The sequence below is a fragment of the Parasteatoda tepidariorum genome, chromosome 1 (genome assembly GCF_982258835.1).
Source record: "Parasteatoda tepidariorum strain Cologne lab strain chromosome 1, Ptep-v5.0, whole genome shotgun sequence".
NCBI lineage: Eukaryota > Metazoa > Arthropoda > Arachnida > Araneae > Theridiidae > Parasteatoda > Parasteatoda tepidariorum.
The window spans coordinates 19,222,877-19,249,431 of record NC_141755.1 but is presented as its reverse complement, the minus strand read 5'-3'; the positions used below and the strand labels follow the sequence as shown (position 1 = coordinate 19,249,431).

Genomic DNA, 26,555 nt, shown 5'->3' with positions numbered 1-26,555 from the left:
TACTACTATTTCTTCTCGCGATTCTAAAACGCGAAAGAAATGCCACTGTCGTCAAGATGATGTCATCCCGAAAGCATTGATTAGATACTGAAAAGAATTGTTTTAGCTAACTTTTGTTCGAAGAATTATTTTTACCGTAGAATGCATAACTCGTACCGAGAGAAAATGTGATTGCTGTTTAGTTTAACATACGAGGAACAGTTCTAATTTCGGAACTGTTCTGATGGTTAACAAGCCAAGTAACAATCAAAACATAGGACTTGTAGGATACATTTGCCATCGTGGAGGACTTTTTGATGGAACTGACCCAGATTTGCGTTACATGAAGAGGAAAACCACCAAAACCTCCCACAGTTAGCTTGACTGCAAGGGGACTCTAATCAATGATCAGTCCATCACTGAGTATATTTTACGTCAGGGTAAGTGCCGGGTGTGGAGTTCGTATAGGCCAACCATAGCTGGGATTCGAACCCGGTTCACCTAATTAGAAGGCGAGCGCTGTATCCTTTGAGCCACCACGGCTCATGGTATCAATTTTGTAACCATCGTTGAACAGCGACCCCATTTTTTGAGTTTACGACTACTAATGCTAAACTCCGTATCCTTACAATTTTGAATCTAATCCAGAAGACAAAGGGAACTCTTGGATCAAGTACTGGGAGAAATTTGCCGTCGTGGAGGACTTTTTGATGGAACTAGCCCGCATTTGCAATACACGGAGAGGAAGACCACGAGAACCTCCCACGGTTAGCCTGAAGGCAAACGGACCCATGACCCGTCTACCACTGAGGATATTTTACGTCAGCGCTGTGGTCGATGCAAGTCGGATGCGGATTCGTATCGACCGGCCTTTGCTGGGATTCGAACCCGGTTCACCTCATTGGAAGGCGACTGCTCATTCCCCTGAGCCATCGTGGCTCAAAATGGAAACAATTTGGAATAAATACTCATTATGTTACCTAATTACGCCACAAAAACTTTACTTGCCAAATAAGGTATTATTACCTATGCATTTTCTTAAGCTGAATTAGATGAAATCGAAACAATAAAGTAGAACTTATAATTTGTTACAAGACTGTCACTCATTAAATTTTTAATTTTTCACTGATATTTGAATAAAACCCTTATAACTATAAAGCTAACACTTTTATCGGCTTACTTTCGATTTTATTGAATTTAGCGTAAGAGAAAATGAAAGAGGAAAAATGTCTTACTTGTCTAAATAGCGAAGTTAGTCGCATGAATGGACATAACTATACGAAACCTTTATAGCTTCTAAACTATATCAAAATCTATCCAAAACGAAAAATATCTATCTAACGAAAGTATCTACTTGATTTGGATTTCCTTAAGTACAGTATAAAAATACATAGGATTTGGTACTTCGCTTGCCTTGGGTACGGTAGGTACTTCATGTACATCGCATTAGAGTTGCACAATGGGCTATTGGCGATGGTCTGGGAAATATCATTGAAGATGATTCGAACACATGTCATCATAATTTTAATAATCTGCAGAGAGGATGGCACCCCCTCTTTTGCAGCCCAACGATTTTCACGCGAATTCGAGCATTTTACAGTAGAATAGATTACCGACGACCGATAACGCACTCCCTTGGTCCCTGCACATGCTGATCAAACTGGTCACCCACCTGCTTACTGATCGCTGCCAGAGATTAAGATCTCTTTATGATGAGAGAATTGTCCTTTTACGAAATCTTATATTAAAAACTACACGCAAATTGAAATTTTGGAACATTTTGAACCATTATATCGTTCCTAATCTTAATACAGGGTGTCCCAAAACGACCGCATAAACTCTGCACAGCTAGATTCCTCGTTGGGAGTACATAAAAACTGCCCAAAGAAGCGTTCTTGTACGATCCATAGTTTACAAGAAAAATGCGAAAAACAAAGTATGACGTCACTGCCGGTGCAAGAAAAAACATTTTATTGAAAATATCAACAGCAGTATACTATGCACAATTTAAAGCAAATGTTCAAAGTGTCCGCCGTACATGTCGAGGCAGGCTTGAGCACGCCGTGGATATGTCCAATAAAGTGCTTTTCTTCTTGCACCGGCAGTGACGTCATACTTTGTTTTTCGTATTTTTCTCGTAAACTATGGATCGTACAAGAACGCTTCTTTGGGCAGTTTTTATGTACTCCCAACGAGGAATCTAGCTGTGCAGAGTTTATGCGGTCGTTTTGGGACACCCTGTATAATTTCCTGCTACCTTAATATAGGATTATGTTTTTGCACTACTTAATATGGATTATATAATGCATATAAATTATGGCTTAATTTAGAATCTTATGGTTGCAGCATTTAATGGTTGAAAGTTGATTTTTTTTCCTGAATGACATTGACAGTAGTAATAGCCGCGGTTGGTGCGGCGGAAGTGACGTCATCATGGAAAGTCAACCGGAGCTTATTTCTGCCCCAACCGGAAGTTGCTTATTTCTGCCCCAACCGGAAGTTGCTTATTTCTGCCCGTCTATAACCGGAAGTTGCTTATTTCTGCCCTCCTACATCCGGAAGTTGCTTATTTCTGCCCGTATACTTATTTCTGCCCGCCTGTAGTTTCGATTTTAGTTTCGGTTTCTGTGTATTATTTAATTTATTAGTTTTTTGAGAATAGCCGCGGTTGGTGCTACGGAAGTGACGACATCACCCAAAGTCAACCGGAGCTTATTTCTGCCCCAACCGGAAGTTGCTTATTTCTACCCGCCTTTAACCGGAAGTTGCTTATTTCTGCCCGCCTATAACCGGAAGTTGCTTATTTCTGCCCGTATACTTATTTCTGCCCGCCTGTAGTTTCGATTTTAGTTTCGGTTTCTGTTTCTTATTTAATTTATTAGCTTTTTGAGGGTGGCAACACTTATTATTTTTAATATTAGTTTTTAAGGATGGCAACACTTAGAAACTTTGTTATTTGGATAGATATTGTATAGTATGAAGTTATGACGTCATCTCTTATTACGTAACACATAAATGATATCATACTTTTACTCTAGTGGCGCCATCGATGTGAGAATTTTAGAAATAAAATAACTTTAAATCTATTTTAATATTTAAATCTGTTTTAATATTATTTATTAAATATAATTAAGGCTGAGGGTCGAACTCACGCCAATCAAAAAGCCTTCGTGGGTCAGTAGTTGGATATCATAACCACTGACCCACGAATGCTTGGTTAGATATGTGTTAATAAGTTAAACTTTTGTATTCTGAACACGTGTATAAATGAAAAGGATTTGATATCAATATCTTAATACAGTTTCATAGATATATTTTTCACTTAACCATTTGACAGTTATTAAATAATTATTTCTGCCCTACTAAATGCTATTATAACTTTCTTTCAGTGGCAACACTACTGACCATACACGTGTTAATTATTACATAATAAATAAATGATATCATGCTTCCTATTCTAATGGCTCCATCTATACTTAAATATTAAAAAGAAAATATATTAATAACTCTTAATTTAGTTATTTTTAATATAAATATAGTTGATATAATAGACTTTAATTATTATTAATCTAATCAATATTAATTAATACATTTTAAATAAATTGATTCAGTATCAAAATAAAAATTATATTTATTAAGTACTGTGAATATTAAAAATATTAGACTTAAAGGTATATTAATTTTAAATCAATGAATATTATTTTATAAGATTTGATTTTATAACCGTCGTTCGGATATACAGCTATCAATATAGTCTTTGTCATTATTGAACTCAGAAGACAAGAGAACCCCTAGATCTTGAGACAATACATGTCTTCGAAGTGGACTTTGTGAGTACCCATGTTATATGAATAGGAAAACCACGAAAACCTCCTACGCTTAGTCCGACGACAAGAAGTGGGCTTGGCTTTGTTAACCAGTATCCTGTGAATGTACAGAGATCAGAGGAAAAACTTAAGGTTTTACTTTAAAAAACTAGAAATTTTTTACAAAAATAAAATTATTTTCTTAAAAGTTAGATATTATTTTTACAAAAATAAAAATATTAGAAAGTTACCCTCAATAGTAAAAATATTTTCTGAAAATTGGAAAATGTTAATAAAAAGTTTGAAATATTTTTACAAAACTAGGATATTTTTTACAAAAAGCAAAAATATTTTACTAAAAGATAGAAAATTTTCATAAAAATAAGAAATATTTTCTGAAATGTTAAAATTTTTTTTTAGAAAAATAAAATATTTTCTGAAAAGGACTTTGTGAGTACCCATGTTATATGAGGAGGAAAACCACGAAAACCTTCTACACTCAGTATGACGACAAATACGGGACTTGGCTTCGTTGAATGCTTCATCATTTTGAAAAAATACTAACATAAATAGTAGTTATATTACGCAATCACACTAATGATGAAAAAATGAATATGATATTAGCAATGAATGGTTGTTAGTTGAAAACTGAACAGATGCCTTTGATTTCATTTAATTTTTAGTTTTGCAAGAACTCCAACACATATTAATATAGATATTTAAGAAATATAAATTTTATTAGTTTTCTATAAATCATTTATGAAACAAATTATTATCTAATTAAAAACTAATATATATATATCAATATATCTACGGTGTTTATTCAATCATATTTTTATTAAAATAAATACATTAATAACTTTAATTTTATTTTCTATTAGAAAATGAGTAACGACATATTTATATTATCAATTATATATTATATTTACTTAAAATTTCAAATAAATTGTTTTAAATCAAAAAACATGTAATGCGAATTTTTGCCGTTTTAAATTCACTTATATTCAAAACATATTCATTTTATTATTATTTAATATTATAATAATGCAAATAACTTACATTATTTTGAAAATACGAGTAAATTCAAAAGTATATAACCTTTAACGGATACTGATTACAGAACTTGGGAGAGCCATGTTATCTATTTTCGCACATAATTTTACAAAGATAATGTCTGTCCGGGACGTTTGGGGTTTATCCACATTTTATCAATTTGGCATAATAAAAAGTATAACATAGTGCTTCATAATTGTTATAGAACGTGGGAATACAACTATTTCTCAGAAAATTGTTAAGAAACATATGATGTATGCTCGCAGAAGTGGTTGGATGAAACTTTGAATAAAATGTTATTTATTTTATTAAAATACATTTTGTCTTTATTGAGCATTTTCACATGTGAAAAAGTTTATATTATCAAGAAAAAATTGCACTCTTTAATAATTCATACAAAAAGTTTCAGAAAAATATGTGGAATTCTCTGACAAACTCGAAGTTTTATTTGCAAAAACATAAATATTTTTATAAAACTAACAAATTTTTAACAAAAAGTAAAAAATATTTTCTTAAAAGAGAAAATTTTTTGTAAAAACATAAATATTTTCTTAAAAGATAGAAAATGTTTAACAAAGAGTTAAAATATTTTCTTAAAATACAAATTTTTTGTAAAAACATGAATATTTTCTGATAAAATAGAAAATTTTGCTAAAACGTTTGAAATATTTTCTTAAAAGAGAAAATTTTTTGTAAAAACATAAATATTTTTCTTAAAAGATAGAAAATTTTATTAAAAAGTTAGAAATATTCTTATAAAACTAGCAAACTTTTAACAAAAAGTTAAAATAATTTCTTAAAAGAAAAAATTTTTTGTAAGAAACATAAATATTTTATTGAAAGATAGAAAATTTTGTCAAAAAGTTTGAAATATTATTATAAAAATTTTTAACAAAAAGTAAAAATATTTTCTTAAAAGAGAAAATTTTTTGTAAGAAGCATAAATATTTTATTAAAAGACAGAAAATTTTGTCAAAAGGTTTGAAATATTTTTATAAAACTGGCAAATTTTTAACAAAAAGTAAAAATATTTTCTTAAAAGAGAAAATGTTTTGTAAGAAACATAAATATTTTATTAAAAAGGTAGAAAACTTTGTTAAAAAGTTTGAAATATTTTTATAAAACTGGCAAATTTTTAACAAGAAGTTAAAATATTTTCTTAAAAGAGAAAATTTTTTGCAAAAACATATATTCATATAACATATATATTGTAATATTTTCTGAAAAAAATATAAAATTTTGTTAAAAAGAAATAAAAATGCTACATTATTTCCTAGCTCGTTCAGATTTTAAGATGATTACTTTAAGTTAGATCAATAAATATTTTCTATAAAAACATTTAAACATTAATTTTAAATCATAAAGGCAGGAGAATCCGTTGGTTCAATGAACTATTCAGAGTGCGGGACAAGGACCCATATTTAAATACTACTTTCTACAAAATTCATCCATACTCCTAACTCTATGAATTAGCAGAAAAAACTTACCAAAAAGCTTGACATATGTGGGACTCGATCACAACTTCATAGTATCCTAATTCTCGTTGTCTCTTTCTTAAACACTTCCAATTTCATTTTCACAATTTTTATCATCTTTTTATTATTATCTGTGGAATGATCTTTCTTTTTTCTTGAACAAGACGGTGCGTGAATGGATCGGATATGATTGAGTAAATCAGATTTTGACTTAAAAAATTCACTACACAAATTAAACTTATGCGAAACTAAATGAGTCAGTAAGTGTCTCTTTAAATTATCATTTTGAAAAAAGTCTTTTTATATTCTTCACATTCAAAAATTTCTCGATTTTTCATGAGTTTTTAAATGTCTACTCAAGTTACACTTTCGATTAAACTCCATATCACATAAACGACATTTAATGTCTTTTTCATTTGAGTGAATTTTCAAATGTTAAACCATATTCTTTTTATGCGTGTCTGTTTTTCACATATTTCACATATCTACAAAATAAAATAAACGCTATTTGAATATCATACTACTTTAACTCAATGAATTATTTAAAAAAGTTAAAGTATTCTACAGAAAAGGATTATTTTTAAAAATTGTTAAGTTTTTAAAGTTAATATCGTTTTTTTTCTTTCGAAAATCAATTTTGCATCGCAAACCGTAACAATTTTAATTATATACGCATATTGAAATCATCATAAGTTTTCAAAAATCCTCGAAACGTAAATATTCAACAAGTAATATAGAGTTATACAAAAATATTTTTATAAATCCGGAGTAGTGTAAGTGTGATTCAAGTAAATATTAGAAAATAATAATGTTATAAATAATAGAAAACAACTCACACTAGTTTTGTTATTCGTTTTAGAATTCGTATAGTTTTTTCGTCATTTGCTTTTAATGAAGGACACTATTACGTAATTAATTTATTGCGCCTATAAGTACTTTAATTTTCTTATTTGATATTATTATAATGATAAAAATTTACTTAATTTTAAAATTAGGTGTCGAATTTAAAACTATCTCACTATATATTAACGGATATTGACAGACCGTGAGAGATCCGCGATAACTATAACCTCATGTATACAGATAAGCTACATCCTAACAATTGTGATTAACTAATGAAATATAGATAAATCCCATACGTCACGGACAGAAATTATCCATATACAAGAGGATATAGTTATCGCGGATCTCTCACGGTCTGTCAATATCCGTTAATATATAGTGAGATAGTTTTAAATTCGACACCTAATTTTAAAATTAAGTAAATTTTTATCATTATAATAATATCAAATAAGAAAATTAAAGTACTTATAGGCGCAATAAATTAATTACGTAATAGTGTCCTTCATTAAAAGCAAATGACGAAAAAACTATACGAATTCTAAAACGAATAACAAAACTAGTGTGAGTTGTTTTCTATTATTTATAACATTATTATTTTCTAATATTTACTTGAATCACACTTACACTACTCCGGATTTATAAAAATATTTTTGTATAACTCTATATTACTTGTTGAATATTTACGTTTCGAGGATTTTTGAAAACTTATGATGATTTCAATATGCGTATATAATTAAAATTGTTACGGTTTGCGATGCAAAATTGATTTTCGAAAGAAAAAAAACGATATTAACTTTAAAAACTTAACAATTTTTAAAAATAATCCTTTTCTGTAGAATACTTTAACTTTTTTAAATAATTCATTGAGTTAAAGTAGTATGATATTCAAATAGCGTTTATTTTATTTTGTAGATATGTGAAATATGTGAAAAACAGACACGCATAAAAAGAATATGGTTTAACATTTGAAAATTCACTCAAATGAAAAAGACATTAAATGTCGTTTATGTGATATGGAGTTTAATCGAAAGTGTAACTTGAGTAGACATTTAAAAACTCATGAAAAATCGAGAAATTTTTGAATGTGAAGAATATAAAAAGACTTTTTTCAAAATGATAATTTAAAGAGACACTTACTGACTCATTTAGTTTCGCATAAGTTTAATTTGTGTAGTGAATTTTTTAAGTCAAAATCTGATTTACTCAATCATATCCGATCCATTCACGCACCGTCTTGTTCAAGAAAAAAGAAAGATCATTCCACAGATAATAATAAAAAGATGATAAAAATTGTGAAAATGAAATTGGAAGTGTTTAAGAAAGAGACAACGAGAATTAGGATACTATGAAGTTGTGATCGAGTCCCACATATGTCAAGCTTTTTGGTAAGTTTTTTCTGCTAATTCATAGAGTTAGGAGTATGGATGAATTTTGTAGAAAGTAGTATTTAAATATGGGTCCTTGTCCCGCACTCTGAATAGTTCATTGAACCAACGGATTCTCCTGCCTTTATGATTTAAAATTAATGTTTAAATGTTTTTATAGAAAATATTTATTGATCTAACTTAAAGTAATCATCTTAAAATCTGAACGAGCTAGGAAATAATGTAGCATTTTTATTTCTTTTTAACAAAATTTTATATTTTTTTCAGAAAATATTACAATATATATGTTATATGAATATATGTTTTTGCAAAAAATTTTCTCTTTTAAGAAAATATTTTAACTTCTTGTTAAAAATTTGCCAGTTTTATAAAAATATTTCAAACTTTTTAACAAAGTTTTCTACCTTTTTAATAAAATATTTATGTTTCTTACAAAACATTTTCTCTTTTAAGAAAATATTTTTACTTTTTGTTAAAAATTTGCCAGTTTTATAAAAATATTTCAAACCTTTTGACAAAATTTTCTGTCTTTTAATAAAATATTTATGCTTCTTACAAAAAATTTTCTCTTTTAAGAAAATATTTTTACTTTTTGTTAAAAATTTTTATAATAATATTTCAAACTTTTTGACAAAATTTTCTATCTTTCAATAAAATATTTATGTTTCTTACAAAAAATTTTTTCTTTTAAGAAATTATTTTAACTTTTTGTTAAAAGTTTGCTAGTTTTATAAGAATATTTCTAACTTTTTAATAAAATTTTCTATCTTTTAAGAAAAATATTTATGTTTTTACAAAAAATTTTCTCTTTTAAGAAAATATTTCAAACGTTTTAGCAAAATTTTCTATTTTATCAGAAAATATTCATGTTTTTACAAAAAATTTGTATTTTAAGAAAATATTTTAACTCTTTGTTAAACATTTTCTATCTTTTAAGAAAATATTTATGTTTTTACAAAAAATTTTCTCTTTTAAGAAAATATTTTTTACTTTTTGTTAAAAATTTGTTAGTTTTATAAAAATATTTATGTTTTTGCAAATAAAACTTCGAGTTTGTCAGAGAATTCCACATATTTTTCTGAAACTTTTTGTATGAATTATTAAAGAGTGCAATTTTTTCTTGATAATATAAACTTTTTCACATGTGAAAATGCTCAATAAAGACAAAATGTATTTTAATAAAATAAATAACATTTTATTCAAAGTTTCATCCAACCACTTCTGCGAGCATACATCATATGTTTCTTAACAATTTTCTGAGAAATAGTTGTATTCCCACGTTCTATAACAATTATGAAGCACTATGTTATACTTTTTATTATGCCAAATTGATAAAATGTGGATAAACCCCAAACGTCCCGGACAGACATTATCTTTGTAAAATTATGTGCGAAAATAGATAACATGGCTCTCCCAAGTTCTGTAATCAGTATCCGTTAAAGGTTATATACTTTTGAATTTACTCGTATTTTCAAAATAATGTAAGTTATTTGCATTATTATAATATTAAATAATAATAAAATGAATATGTTTTGAATATAAGTGAATTTAAAACGGCAAAAATTCGCATTACATGTTTTTTGATTTAAAACAATTTATTTGAAATTTTAAGTAAATATAATATATAATTGATAATATAAATATGTCGTTACTCATTTTCTAATAGAAAATAAAATTAAAGTTATTAATGTATTTATTTTAATAAAAATATGATTGAATAAACACCGTAGATATATTGATATATATATATTAGTTTTTAATTAGATAATAATTTGTTTCATAAATGATTTATAGAAAACTAATAAAATTTATATTTCTTAAATATCTATATTAATATGTGTTGGAGTTCTTGCAAAACTAAAAATTAAATGAAATCAAAGGCATCTGTTCAGTTTTCAACTAACAACCATTCATTGCTAATATCATATTCATTTTTTCATCATTAGTGTGATTGCGTAATATAACTACTATTTATGTTAGTATTTTTTCAAAATGATGAAGCATTCAACGAAGCCAAGTCCCGTATTTGTCGTCATACTGAGTGTAGAAGGTTTTCGTGGTTTTCCTCCTCATATAACATGGGTACTCACAAAGTCCTTTTCAGAAAATATTTTATTTTTCTAAAAAAAAATTTTAACATTTCAGAAAATATTTCTTATTTTTATGAAAATTTTCTATCTTTTAGTAAAATATTTTTGCTTTTTGTAAAAAATATCCTAGTTTTGTAAAAATATTTCAAACTTTTTATTAACATTTTCCAATTTTCAGAAAATATTTTTACTATTGAGGGTAACTTTCTAATATTTTTATTTTTGTAAAAATAATATCTAACTTTTAAGAAAATAATTTTATTTTTGTAAAAAATTTCTAGTTTTTTAAAGTAAAACCTTAAGTTTTTCCTCTGATCTCTGTACATTCACAGGATACTGGTTAACAAAGCCAAGCCCACTTCTTGTCGTCGGACTAAGCGTAGGAGGTTTTCGTGGTTTTCCTATTCATATAACATGGGTACTCACAAAGTCCACTTCGAAGACATGTATTGTCTCAAGATCTAGGGGTTCTCTTGTCTTCTGAGTTCAATAATGACAAAGACTATATTGATAGCTGTATATCCGAACGACGGTTATAAAATCAAATCTTATAAAATAATATTCATTGATTTAAAATTAATATACCTTTAAGTCTAATATTTTTAATATTCACAGTACTTAATAAATATAATTTTTATTTTGATACTGAATCAATTTATTTAAAATGTATTAATTAATATTGATTAGATTAATAATAATTAAAGTCTATTATATCAACTATATTTATATTAAAAATAACTAAATTAAGAGTTATTAATATATTTTCTTTTTAATATTTAAGTATAGATGGAGCCATTAGAATAGGAAGCATGATATCATTTATTTATTATGTAATAATTAACACGTGTATGGTCAGTAGTGTTGCCACTGAAAGAAAGTTATAATAGCATTTAGTAGGGCAGAAATAATTATTTAATAACTGTCAAATGGTTAAGTGAAAAATATATCTATGAAACTGTATTAAGATATTGATATCAAATCCTTTTCATTTATACACGTGTTCAGAATACAAAAGTTTAACTTATTAACACATATCTAACCAAGCATTCGTGGGTCAGTGGTTATGATATCCAACTACTGACCCACGAAGGCTTTTTGATTGGCGTGAGTTCGACCCTCAGCCTTAATTATATTTAATAAATAATATTAAAACAGATTTAAATATTAAAATAGATTTAAAGTTATTTTATTTCTAAAATTCTCACATCGATGGCGCCACTAGAGTAAAAGTATGATATCATTTATGTGTTACGTAATAAGAGATGACGTCATAACTTCATACTATACAATATCTATCCAAATAACAAAGTTTCTAAGTGTTGCCATCCTTAAAAACTAATATTAAAAATAATAAGTGTTGCCACCCTCAAAAAGCTAATAAATTAAATAAGAAACAGAAACCGAAACTAAAATCGAAACTACAGGCGGGCAGAAATAAGTATACGGGCAGAAATAAGCAACTTCCGGTTATAGGCGGGCAGAAATAAGCAACTTCCGGTTAAAGGCGGGTAGAAATAAGCAACTTCCGGTTGGGGCAGAAATAAGCTCCGGTTGACTTTGGGTGATGTCGTCACTTCCGTAGCACCAACCGCGGCTATTCTCAAAAAACTAATAAATTAAATAATACACAGAAACCGAAACTAAAATCGAAACTACAGGCGGGCAGAAATAAGTATACGGGCAGAAATAAGCAACTTCCGGATGTAGGAGGGCAGAAATAAGCAACTTCCGGTTATAGACGGGCAGAAATAAGCAACTTCCGGTTGGGGCAGAAATAAGCAACTTCCGGTTGGGGCAGAAATAAGCTCCGGTTGACTTTCCATGATGACGTCAGGTATAGGGACCCCCCGCTGTACGCTGTAGCGCTGCCTATACTACTATTGACATTTTGAGAAAGACTGATTTAAGACAAGGAACAAAAACTTTTGTGTCTGGAAGAAATGTGTCCGAAATTTTTTTTTATATGCATATATTATCAGGTCAAAAGACGGTTTAAAAAATTACAGGTTATGGTGAGTGATTTCCTAAACAAGGGTGCACTGATGGATCAACTTTATTGCCATAAAAAGGAATTTATCAACGGAAATGTTCGAGATAAATTACACATCAATTACGTGCCAAATCAGTTCTGTGTCAGCTATTTGATATCTTTCACTTCTCTCTCATTTCACTTCAGTTTATTTGGAAGACGTTGATGGAATGAATAAAAAATGAGGCCCAAGCTTCGATCTTTATCTCGTCTGCTGGTCCTGCTTCAGTGAACCTGTGACATCCACTCGCAAGGCTGACACAAAAGGCAACAACAATCCATTTGTGGCAAAAATCTTTTGCTTCTTTGTTTCCACCATCAGGAATGAAACCGAGTGTGGACTTGAGTTCTAATTTTGCCTTCAAAGGGAACTTCTCTGCTGATGATGGTTATGAAATGTAGGGAAAACAAACACCGAATCTTCCACAAGATAAGAGCTAACTAAACGGCTGACTAACTTCGTTATTGTGGCGATCCGTCTTTTAGGCCTGTCATCGGCGCTATTTGAATGGAGGAGAGATTCAGTGTGAAACGTTATTATGAGAATAATCGGCGGTGGTTTTTCGAAAAAACGTCATGAACGTGTCGGGATGAAGAACTGCGGAGGATGAAAGAATGGATGTATGTAAATGATTTATCAAATGATGATGAACAGCTGTCAGAGCATGTCAAGATGATGAAATCTAAAATGGAAAGGAAGAGAGCGATTCGAATTTTAAGCAGTCTTTTTAGTATTGAAAGAATAGGGTGCATTGAATCTATTAATGGCAGAAGCTCACAGAAGTATTTTATTTAATATTTCATAACCGGTGTTGAACAGCTGACCCATTTCTGAGTTTACGACTATCAAAGTTCAACTCCTTAGCCTTGTAAATTTGAACCCAACCCAGAAGACAAGGGAACTCCTGGATCAAGCATCGTAACAAACTAGCCTTTCGTGAACCAACCACGCCAAACCACGGAAACCTCCTGATAAACTGATGATATTTTACGTTAGCACTATGGTAGATGCGAGTAGAACTCATATCAACCAGCCACCTCTGGGATTCGAAGCTGGGTCACCTCATTGAGAGAAACGCTTTAATCCCTGAGCCACTGCGGCTCTTACATAATCATTAAGGAACTCTAATGAACCCTATCAGTCTAATGAAATTGAAAAAAGTTACGCTTTTTTATTGAAGCGTGCAGAATGATGACACTTTTTGCTCTTAAGCATACAGCGCCCCTTTGCGGTAATAGACTGACTAAACTAATAGCTTCAATGAATTAATCGGTTTCTTTTCTTATGATATTTTCTTTAATCATTTGATTTACTCAATTATTTGTTTTATTTAAATTGTATAAAAGACTTGGCTGCTTTTTCTTTAAGAATACCAGGCATTAAAGAAGTAAAAAGTGTTTTTTTAGCACTAAGTAAATTATGATTTGATTTAAATATTTTAACTATCCTTTTTTATTTTTTTCCTTAATTTATTGTATTGAACATAATTAATATGTGTTCCACATGATTATATTAATCCTTTTAAACCAGTAGTTGAATAAATAAGGATAAGTATTATGTTTCTGAGTTACGCTAAATTGTCAATATACATTTTTCTTCGTTATACTAATAACAGAAGTTATTACATAACAAAATTAAGTAAAAAGTAAACGAACAGAAGAAAATAAAAATATGACTGAGGATATCAGATTATAGGGTGTTTATGTTATTAACCTTTTTTTAATTAAACTTTTTCTAATAAGATTAAAATAGATCTTTTCCGCTACTAGACGAAACATTGGAAAATGCGTTGCTGGGACGTCATAATGGACCTTCCTTAAATATTAATTGTCTAGTATTGATTACATTTGCTACAATCCTAATTGAGTAGAACCATATCACTGATAAAAGTTCTGTTTATTTTTTGACGCGTGCTTAAAATTAAAAAATATGATTCAATTTAGAATCATATTTTAAAGTTTGCAAAAAAAAAAAAAAAAAAAAAAAAAAACAAGTCTTGGCTTGAAAAAAAAGATTGTTTCTTCAGGCAGGATCAATTAGGATGAGATAAACGACAGTGAAAGCTTTTACGTGTTAACTTTTTTTTTTCTCACTCTTAATTTTCCTTTTCTTATTTCGGTCTCTTTTTCATCTTTTCCTTTACTTCTTTTCTATTTAATTTTTACTACTTTCTTTTCTCTTCTTTCTTCCTTTTTGCCTTTCTCAATTTTTTTCTTCTTTTCCGCTTTTTTCTTAAAATATTTTTTCTTCTTATTCTATTCTTTTATTCTATTCTATTATTTTCTTTTCTTCTTATTCTATTTTCCTATTCTATTCTTTTATTCTATTCTTTTGATCTATTCTATTATTTTCTTTTCTTCTTATTCTTTTATTCCATTCTATTCCATTCTATTCTTTTCTTTTCTTCTTGTTCTATTCTTTTCTTATACTTCACGCGTGTTTAAGTTTGAAAGCACTGTGAAAATTTCACTTGGCGTCATACTAAAATTTAAATTTGGACGAAGAAAAAAAAAAGAAAAGAAAAAAAAATCCAAAGCAAAATAATATGTTATTATGATTAATAACACCTATTGGCTCAGGGGATAGAAGGAGAAAAACCCCGTTCGAATCCCAGTGATGGCTGTCCCCTTGCCGTTAGGCTAACCGTGGTAGGTTCTCGTGATCTTCCTCCCCGTGTATCGCAAAAGCGGGTTAGTTCCCTCAAAAAAATCTCCACAAAGGTAAATTTCTCCCAAGAATGATCCAGAAGCTCCCTTGTCTTCTGGATTGGGTTCAAAATTGCAAGGCTACGGAGTTGAACATTGGTAGTCGTAAACTCAAAATTAGGTCTGCAGCGGTTATAAAATAAAATAAAATATTAGTTAGTTTGTATCCGGAAGACAAACAGTGACTTTTTCTTCATTTTTTTACGTGCTTTTCCTTGTATGCAATATAATTATTTTCTTTAGCTCCAAACTAGGATTCAAATTTAGACACTGAGGAACAAATCATCAGCAGCTCTGGAACGATAGCCCTTAGAGACCCCGGGCTTTATCAAAACTTTTCCCTTAAACCAGCATTATTTCCGAAATTTCTCTCCAGTTTTTTTTCCTTGAGCGTTCAGGCTTTGTTTGCAGAGTAGTCTTACTAAGTCCAGCAGTACTGGATTTTTTTCGTTTCTTTCATTTTTTTTTAGATCTTCCTTTTGTTCTTCAGTCGACTGGAATGGCATTAAAATCTTTTGTGCTCTTCGTTCAATATTCTATCTTAGAACTCTCATTCTTCTCCTGCCCATTCAATTTGATTGCTTTAATGTCAGGAAAAGAAAAAAAAAATCCGAATAAAATTAGCAATGAATAGTATGTAACGAAGTTTCAGTTTGAATTTATTGTTTAGACCACATTTGTACTTGTTTGGAACATAATTATAATAAATTTGATAATTCAACTTTAGAGTAATAAAAATTATGGCTAATTAATACATGAAATAGTTACTGTTAATTATTAATAGTTACGCAAAGAGATTAAAGAGAAGATTTAGAACTTTATCCGTGACTAAATAATATGTAGTTTGTGTAATTTTTCACCACTTACGCGATTTTCCCACCATTTCTTGAGTTTATTTCTTCGACTGCATTTCACAGTCGTGAGAATAGAGACATCAAGCAAAGTCAACATTTAACGAACGCTAACTGTGTTGACAGAATTGTCATTTTCGTCCTATCAGTGACTGACGGAGAGTCAACACGGGCGTTCAGTGGCGTCAACAACTTAACTGCTTTTGACAAGCAATAACAAGGAGGGTCTTCTGACTTAAACACTCTCGGAGCTGTTTATTGTCTTGTGGGGAAAAGACTTGTCAACATATTCTATTTGTTCAAAGGTCGATGATTTTAGAGGGGAAATTGGAGAACTTTACCTTATCGCCGAATGTCTAAAGAGGAGACAGAAAACCGTCGTCGGATATTTACAACTCCATTCAGATTTATGAGTTACTGAGGAATGTTTTAATCATAAAGTATTAGTGATTGAATCTGTCAAATGGTTTAAATTTACCTAGATCAGCGGTACTAAGCATTTTTGTGTGGATAACTTTGGCATGTCATTACGTGGGTCACAAAATAAAATAGACGTAAATATATTTAATACAGAAAATGAAACTAGATTACTTGATTAAAAAAAAAACTTCATTAGTTTCCGAAATATGGAGTTGGAAATGGAAGTCGACATGTTTCAAGCGCTCAAAAATAAGCGCTCATCCTCAAGGCTTACCAAATGGGAATGAAAAGAAAGAAAAGTGATTTGAAAAATAAAACGTAAAGTTACCAACAACAAAAAAAAGAAAGAAAAGAAGGAAAATAAAAGTGAGAAACCAAAATATAAAACTATTTCAAGTCACTTTTATTTCTTCGCATTCATGACTGGCAAATCTTGAGAATGAAAGCCTATTTTTGAGCTCCCGAAGCATGTCGACTTTTAATTCTATCTGCTTTTTTTTTTTCTTTCTTTGAAGCCAATTAAGTTTTTTTTTTTAATCAAGTAGCATTTTACCGCTTCTGTTTCTTGGGGGTTATTTATTTAATAACGACTATATACCATACATTTAAATTTTAATAAATATATCCGATGTAGATGTATAAGTGATTGGGTCAATCAAATTGTTTGAATTAGAATTTGCCTTAATTTTTTCTCAACAAACATTTATTTTTGTCATACTATTTTGTGGGCTACATTGCTGCATTACAAGGGCCACACAATAAAATCAATTTTACCTAAACTATTTTCCTTCTTCATCTTCTTCTTCATGAGAATAACAGCCCTTTACAGGCCTTACCAGCTTGCTTTAATTACAAGCAATTTCCAACGTGTTCCCATCCATGGCAACTTATGGCCAATTTTTAACTGTCAAGACCCTTAGTCTTGGACAGTATTGTCTAATCATCTAGTTTTATGTCTTCCTCTGGCCCGAGATCCTGTAGGATTTTCAAAAGTGGCGATTTTATGTCTTTTTGGCCTTCTCCCGTCGCCAAGTCATCTTAACCTATTGCTCCAGATGGCCTGTGTTATCTATGGCCACCTACAGATCCTATGTAACTCAAAGTTATGTCTAGTTCGCCAACAGCCACGATCTTGTACTGGGCCAAAAATAGCTTTAGGGATTTTTCTTTTAAAAATATTTTGAGTGCGTAGAGTGTCTGCATAAGGAGTTCAAATTTCATTGCTTAGATAAAGAAAGGCAGAATGAGAGTTTAGTAAATTTTAATTTTAGTTTTTCGACTGATTAGATTGATTGCTAGAACTATTCTAAGAATTAACTGAATAATATCTCAAATTTCAATGAACCTCACGGTATTAAGCACTGTAAGCAATTCAGTAAGTATTACAGTATTTATCGTTATTGGAACCTTAATTTCCCATTTAAAGAAATGTAAATCGAAACAGAATTAATTAATTTTTAAAATTTGAATGTTTATAGATTTTATTACTAGCTTGGGAGAGAGAGCGAAGTTCCCTGTTAGTTAACGCTCGTCAAGCATTTAAAGTAACATTGAAGATTGGATGACGATTTATTTATTTATTGGTCACAGTATAAAAAATATTTTTAATGTCTTGTTTAGCATAAACATGAAGGGAAAAAAAAACACATTTAATAGCGTGTTAAAATTTCCGGTCTCAACAGGAGGAGGTTATGACCCCCGTACCCAGTTTCGCAGCGCAACTTACCGAGTCGCTGATTTATGACTTCGAAGTTCAGAAATTAAAGGGGTAGAGAACACGAGACGTATTAACTCATGGTTAAAAGCACTGTGCCACTGTGAAGGACTGGGGGTTCGTACCTAGGGGGTGGCTTGAAGCCCACTCAGCATCCGATTGATGTATACCAGCTTATCTGGAAAATGAAGGCGGCTTGTGCTTAATGCTAACCACATTTTTTGAATCACGCTATCTGTCCCAAAATTGTGGACCCTTTACCTCCACGACCCTCTTAGCCACAGTTTTCTGCTGCGGAAATTATTTTATTAAACTTATTGTTGCGGAAATTATTGCTAGGGAAGTTTGTTTGATCGTTGTTGATGCATAAACTGTTTAAACGATTTATGCCATACTTGGCATACAATGGTCTTATAGAAAATGAAAAGATATTAAGTGATACTTACTAGTTGGTTTTGATAAGCAGTAACCGCTGTAAAAACAGTTTCGGGAAATACATATGACCTAAACTGTTCGTTTTCTAAGTTCGTGATTGTAGGAACACCCTGGCAACTTGGCTTCAGCTTCACTAAATGAATCCGGGGTTGGTATTTGTGCATTGAGTTTAGAACAATCTGCAAAGGAAATTAGGAAAATAAGTAAGTAATATCTAGTTTAATAAGTATTTTATTGCCATTTTTAAATTTATTTGTAAAAAAAAAAATCTTGTCTTTTAACATTTAAAAAAGGAACACTTCAATAATTTTTCCTTTGGTGAGATTTTTAAACACCGAGGTTCAATCTTTATGTTACGAAAGTATTTTTTTTAAAAAAAATATACTTCTTAATTTAGACCAACGATATTTTATGACACAAAATCAGGTATAAAAACGTACTTCTGCTTTAAAAAAATAAAAATAAGTAAAAAACATTTTTGCGTTTTAGGATTAAGATTTTTGAATCCAAACAATTCCGGGAGAAAAGAAATTAAATTAACATTAAAGGACCAAAACTTTTGATCATTTTCCTCCTGCATATCCTGCACTTTTCAGTGCCCCAAAGAAAGAAATCCATGCTGCTCAAATAAGGAGAGCGTGGTGGCCAGGGAACAGGTCTACTACGCCCAATCCATCTTGTGAACAACAACCCTTAGGGGCGAACGAAGATGTTTCCAACTATGGGTTGCCACGCAAATCTGAATCCTTGTGATGTCCCCTATTTCCCCTTAAAGTTCGTCCCAATAATCTTAAGCCACCGAGATTCGAATCCCAGCAATGGCTGGCCGATACGAATTCCACTTGCGACGACCACAGTGCAGACGTAATCTAAATATATTCTCAGTAGTAGATGGATCATGGGTTAGAGTCCCCTTGCCGTCGGGCTAACTATGAGAGGTTTTCGCGGTTTTTCTCTTCATGTGACGCAAATGCGGGTTAGTTACATTCCTCCACGAAGGCAAATATTTCCCAATACGTGAGCCTGGAGTTGGGAGTTCCCTTGTCTTTTGGATTGGACTCAAAATTACAAGACTACGGAGTTGAACATCGGTAGTCGTAGACCTAAAAAATTGGATCGGCTGTTCAATGACTGTTATAAAATATAAAAAAATAAAAAATAAAATCCTGGGCTACCCTGTATGAGGGATTGGCTAAGAATGACTTCGACTTCAGCTGTTTAAGTTGATTTTTCTTAGTGTTAAAGTATAAGCATTTACGCATAGTAACTGCTTCTAATGTAAGAGATGTCCTAAAAATGAAATGAAATGAAAAAAATAATACTCTCTTATAATTTTTTTTTCTTTTCAAATTTTGCTACCAAATATTTAATATTTTTCGAAATATGTATTGCTATGCAATAATTTATCATTATTTTGAAAGATGTGACAGTAAATTTTTTATGCAGAATAAATGAGTATATAAAATAATACTAATTTGTCTAATTTGTCTCACTTTAAAATAGTATGTTTTTTAATACACATCATAAGACAGATCAAAATGTTATTTGGACAGCGAAAAATATGGAAGTTGATTTAATCAACCGGAATTCTCCCGATTTTTCTTAACATTAATGAAATTTGTCATTTGATAAACATTTCTTATAAGTAAAAGTATTTGAAAAAACATTAAAACTTTTTCTGCAGTCTTACGGCGATTTTTGAACAAACGGAAATCAAATTCTTAAAATAAATTTAATTAGTGTAATCAGGAAAGATTAAAAGTTGTTATTAATTTAGTAAACTCAATATATGAATTGAAAAATTTACGCTGCAAACTTTTTTTGTTTTGTTTCTTATTCGTTTGTTTTTTAGAACTGTTATACTGAAAACAAGTTCTTTTTTAATGAATAGACGATGAACAATAAAACTTTCCACCGATTAAATAAGGAGTAATAAAACAATAGTTGCTTAAGTTAAGAACAGATGCTTGCAAACGATAATCCCTTTATTTTCTTCAACTCTTCTTAATGCTGGGTTTTCTGGGAAATCGGAAGTTACCGTGACTAATTTTTAAAACTGCTAATTCGCAAACTACCAGTTTTTATGTGGGTCATAAATTATTTTCATATCTTGTTTTAAAAATAAATAGAAAAAAATTTCTAAAAGGCAATTGCTGTCCATGAGTCATCAAGAAAACAAAAAATAGCATCTGGTGATGATATCATTATAAATTCAACTTCATTCTTTTTAAGCAAACGATAAAAACAGATTCACTTCACTGGGATTTCGCTGTGTATCTTTATTTAAGTAATTAAGAAAGAAAAACACATGTTGAGCTCCAAGCAATGCCTTAGGCTGATACGTGACTATAATTTTCCTACAACATTTGTAAAAAGCTAACAAATAATATTTCTTCCTTTTTGTCTAGTTTAAAATGAATTGCTCAGTTAAAAATGATACTTTGAACAATTAGAAATATATAAGCAACTGCATACGCATTAGAGCTCATCCAATGCAATTTTTAACCCATTAACTGCCATAACTCTTGTCTCTTTTAGAAACTTTTTTCAAAAACTGGTAACTCAATTGTTTCATCGTTTTATTTTATTTGAGTGAGACAAAATATATTAATCATCTAAGCAAGTAGATATATTTTGAACTGAAATAATACATGTGCCATTTTTTTTTAAACTAAAGAGTTAAAAAAAAGAATATTTTATTTAGAACTTAAATTTTTTGCTGTCGTCGGGAAGCTAAAGCGTAGCCTTTTTAATTTTGAACATAATCCAGAAGACAAGGGAACTCCTGGATCAAGCATTTTATTTTATTTTATTTTATTTTATTTTATAACCATCGTTGAACAGTTGACCCAATTTTTGGGTTTAAGGCTACTAATGTTCAACTCTGTAGCCTTGTAATATTGAACCCAATCCAGAAGACAAGGGAACTCCTGGATTAAGTATTGGGATAAATATGCCTTTGTGGAGGCCTTTTTGATGGAACTAACCCGCATTTGCGTTACACGGAGAGGAAGACCACGAGAACCTCCCACGGTTAGCCTGACGGCAAGGGGACTCCAACCCATGATTAGTCTACAAGATATTTCACGTCAGCGCTGTGACCGCTAATGCGGAATTCGTATCGACCAACCCTCGCCGGGATCGAACTCCGGTTCACCTCATTGGAAGGTGAACGCTCTATCCCCTGAGCCATCGCTGCTCTCGATCAAGCCTTGGGACAAACTGGCCTTTGTGGATGATTTTTTGATGGAACTCACATTGCAAACCTCTGAAAACTTCTACGGTTAGCCCGACGGCAAGGTTATTCTAACCCATAATCTGTCTAACTCTGAGAATAATATGTCGGCACTGTGGTCGGTGCGAGAGGGGAGCAAAATTCGAATCCACCATCAGCCGACTCGGGAATCGAACCTGGATCAATTAATTGGGAGACGAGTATTATACCCCTGAGCCACTTAAGATAATATTAGCATAATCAGTATTTTATTTTTCTGGAAATTTCATATATTCACTTGCTTTTGGTCATTATAAATTTAAAAAAATACTGACATACATATAAGAAAACGGAAATATAAAAAGTAAATTTTTTTTTTTTTGATGTGGGGGAAGTGTGTTACATATCATCATCTACATCAATCAATAGCAACATTCAAACTTTTTCACGAATAGTGACGGATGTACTACAGACAATAGTCGATGTTTTTTTTTTCTTTCTGTTTTGTTTCGAGTTCATTTATCCAAAATCAGTTCGCATTAGAATGCAAGAAGTAATCCACAAATTGGATGTCATCAGCTTCATGCGAATCCGTAGCAAAACAAAATAAAACTCATTCATCAAACTCACATTTTCCACAGTTTAATTTTGTTTTAGTTCATAATCTCAGAATAATTTTTCGTTGCTAAACTGTAATTTTCTTTAAATTCTCACCATTTTTTTTGTACGATTTCTCATCTTTGTGATAAATAATCTTAATAATCTACTGACTGAATAGTGAGGGATTGAAAAGTAGTTTAAAAAATACACTGACTTTGGTGAATTATCTGACAATCAAATTTTCTTATTGTTATAATAATGTAATTCCACTTTAAATTTATTATGATATGCGTGAAAGCATTTCATTTACTTGGAAAAACGTATCGAAAAATTATGAGATTTTTTTCTCTCTCCTTTCGGGTGGTTTTTCCAGAACCTAATGATAGCGCTGATATTATTTATTTGAACTTTTTTAAACTATTGTAAGTAAAACATGATTATTATTTATTCTGGGAGTCATCATTTTTAGAAAAGTGACAAGTTTAATTATAAGACAAGCAAAAATTGCTCACGATATTGTAGAATTTGAAATATTTTAGATTCGTTCCATAGATGACTTTTCACAGGAACAAAATATATACAGAGCGAAAGAAAGAAAAAGAAAGAAAAGGAAAAACCCTGATTAATATTTGATCTAATTATTATTAATTAATTATTATTATTAATTATTATTAATTTGTGCAGACGATATTTTAAGTTGCGTCATTAGATACAGAAACGTACTTTTTCTGAATAAACACACCTTTTTTTCGATGGAATCAAATTTCTGACCACTTGAAATATAGATGGAAACCGTAATCTCGGAAATATGGTCCGCATAGTTTGCATATGTCCGCATATGTCGCCATATCTCAAATTACGACATTTTTAAAATTCGATTTCTCACAAACTATTCAATCGATTTCTCTCAAATTTTGTATTTTGCCATGAAAAATCACAGTCTTCAAAATTATGTACATTATAATTTAAAATTTTCTACTATTATTAAATGACATAATAAAAACTAATAAAAATTTAGAAAAAGTTATCTTTTGTATAGAATTATCTTTGGATAAGCAAATTTTATAATTGTATGCAAAATTCTTTCAGTTCGCTTAAAAATTTTTTGTCATAGGATGAAGTAACCAAAAAGCAAAATTAACATTAAGAGGTCCATCCTAGTCAAACTATCGGGACAATATTTACCAGGCTACTCTCTATATTTTGGGAGTCAGAAATATGAATCTGTCGTAAAAGAAGGTAAGTTTATTCTGGGAACGTTTTTGTGTCTGATTTCTTAACTTAAAATATCGTCTGCACTAATTAATTAACATATTTGAGATCACCTCTTCGAATCATTAAAATTGAGTCCTAGAACGTGAAGATCCGATCCTCAGATCAAAAGTAATTCACGATGGTACATTTACTTATTTTGAGCACTGTGCAATACAGCTATATATTTAACCTTTTAAAATAAATGTTTTAATGTTATGAATTCAAATTTTAGGTTTTTTACACGAGTTTACGTCAGTGATTGTAATTGAAAGTCCCTGGAAAGAGAAGTTAATCAGTTTTAAGGATGGGATGTAAAAAGACAATCTCAATTCTTTTTTATATCTTTCAAATTAAAGCAAACGTAAATTATTCTTTGGTAAAAAATTATTAATTTTTCTTTATTCTTATAAGTAAGATGAATATTCTTATGATTTTTATTACATACAAAGAAAATTTAAATTTTAATGATTTAAACATTCAGTATTAATCTTTGTTAAACTTTATTTTAATCGTCGAAGAATATTTTGCTTCAGCCAATTATTAACCAGCTAAAAATATCATTTCATGATAACATTAGTAATAAATTTAGAAGTTTAGGGTCCTTAAGTTGTTGATTAGATGCCTCCCTTGGCTAAATACACTTTGTCCTCCTCTCTCTCTGCTTGCCACGTTAGCTTTAAATTAATTCATTAAAATTAAGTTATTTCTATGGATAAATTATCCTAAAATCAATCGTGAACCTTTACCCTTCCTCAAAACATCAAAAAGTATTTTCAATTTCTAGAAGAACAAAATAATTATTTTTTTCTGAGCAGATTCCTGAATCCGAGTTGTGGTTGTTTTGAAAATAAACCCTTCAAATAATATAATATAAGTTAATAACCCTTCAAATCAGAGTTTTCACCCTTCAAATAATATAATATAAGTTAATAACCCTTCAAATCAGAGTTTTCACTCTTCAAATAATATAATATAAGTTAATAACCCTTCAAATCAGAGTTTTCACCCTTCAAATAATATAATATAAGTTAATAACCCTTCAAATCAGAGTTTTTACCCTTCAAATAATATAATATAAGTTAATAACCCTTCAAATCAGAGCTTTCACTCTTCAAATAATATAATATAAGTTAATAACCCTTCAAATCAGAGTTTTCACCCTTCAAATAATATAATATAAGTTAATAACCCTTCAAATCAGAGTTTTCACTCTTCAAATAATATAAGTTAATAACTTTTCAAATCAGAGTTCAAGGGGAAGCAAACGCATGTGCTAAGTCCGGTTATGTCACTGCATGAGGGAACTTTACCCTTTTGTTGAGAATAATTTGGCATAGTCATGGCAAGTTATACCAGAGAATCCCAAAATGTGCTCCATGGAACCCTAGGGTTCCTTAGAAAAGACACAAGAGTTCCGAGATTTTGAACCTTTTCTTTTCTCTAAGAAACTAGTAATGATTTTTGAATCCTGGAATTATAATTATATCCGATCAATAATCCATAATTTATATAATATTTCTGTTAATTTTTTTTTATAAAATTCAAGCAAAAAATGAAAAAGCAAAATATTTTTACAAATATTTTTAATAAAAATATATATTGAATAAATTATTAAAAGGTTATACATTCATAAAACAGATACTTCAAATATAGCTTAAAATTGCTTCAGTTTTTTTCAGCAAATTTTAAAAAATATAATAACTAAACTCATGAGTAAAGAATCATGTTTCTCTAACCACTCTCAACGTTCAGAACAGTTCGTTTCAGAAAACAATATTTCAGCCTATTTTATTCCAATTCAGCTCATGCATGCACCAGAAATAAATTCAGAAATAAACTAAATACCGTTCCAGTCCTGTTAGTTATACTGCCTTATATTAAACCTCTAATTTAACTACTATTGTTAACAAAAATTATAACTTTAAATATTTTTAAAATATTACTTTCTAGTAGTCTGCCTGTAGATTATATATTCACAGCTGCTAACTAACAAACTTAGTTTAAAATTCTAAAAAGATCTCGGTTATTTAGGGCAGTTGTTTCAAATATTTCTTCGGATTTGGAACTTTAAATGATAAAGCTTCGTTTGGTGAAACCCCGAATTCATAAATAAAGTCCGTTGGCAGCTGTTACACATGATGTACTTTATTCTTCAAGTTGGTAAATTTATTTAAAAATTTTAGCTAGAAATATTTACGAAATTTTTTATAAATGTATGTTTTTTTTCTAAAATATATATTTTAAATTTTACTATACCTCACTAAAATAATTTTTTAAAAATAACCAACATAATCAATTCTATATTATTGATTAGACCTAAATATAATTACTAGTTACAAAAATCACTATTGGTTTTTGAAAAAATGAACTCTCTTACATTTGAAATGAGTTCATTTTTTTAAACTTTCACTTGATCTGGCTACAGAATTCCTTCAATGAACTCGCTTTCATTAAATGAATTCTGTAGTAAGATCTTGCCCTTTTGATCTTGCTACAGAATCCTAGAGTTCCATGGAATATCTTTTTTTGAACCGCTGATTTAGGGTTCCGTAGCCGAAAAAGAATTGGAAAACCGCTCAGTTACACTATGAAACGAAAGCTTTGCAAAAAGCATCTGTGGACAAGAGAAATTTGAACTAGAAGTTACTTCAAACAGATTCAGAAATTAAAATTGTCATTCGTTTCTCATTTAGTATCTCTC

General features: G+C 30.0%; 1 protein-coding gene across 1 annotated transcript in view; it reads right to left on the bottom strand.

Moving 5' to 3' along the window:
• Positions 1 to 26,555, bottom strand: part of LOC107456793 (uncharacterized) — a 122,402-nt gene that overhangs the window by 8,714 nt on the left and 87,133 nt on the right. The window contains exon 4 of the mRNA XM_016074747.4: positions 18,798 to 18,965. Within this exon, the coding sequence (XP_015930233.1) occupies positions 18,798 to 18,965 (168 nt within the window). The remainder of the gene's footprint in view (positions 1 to 18,797; positions 18,966 to 26,555) is intronic.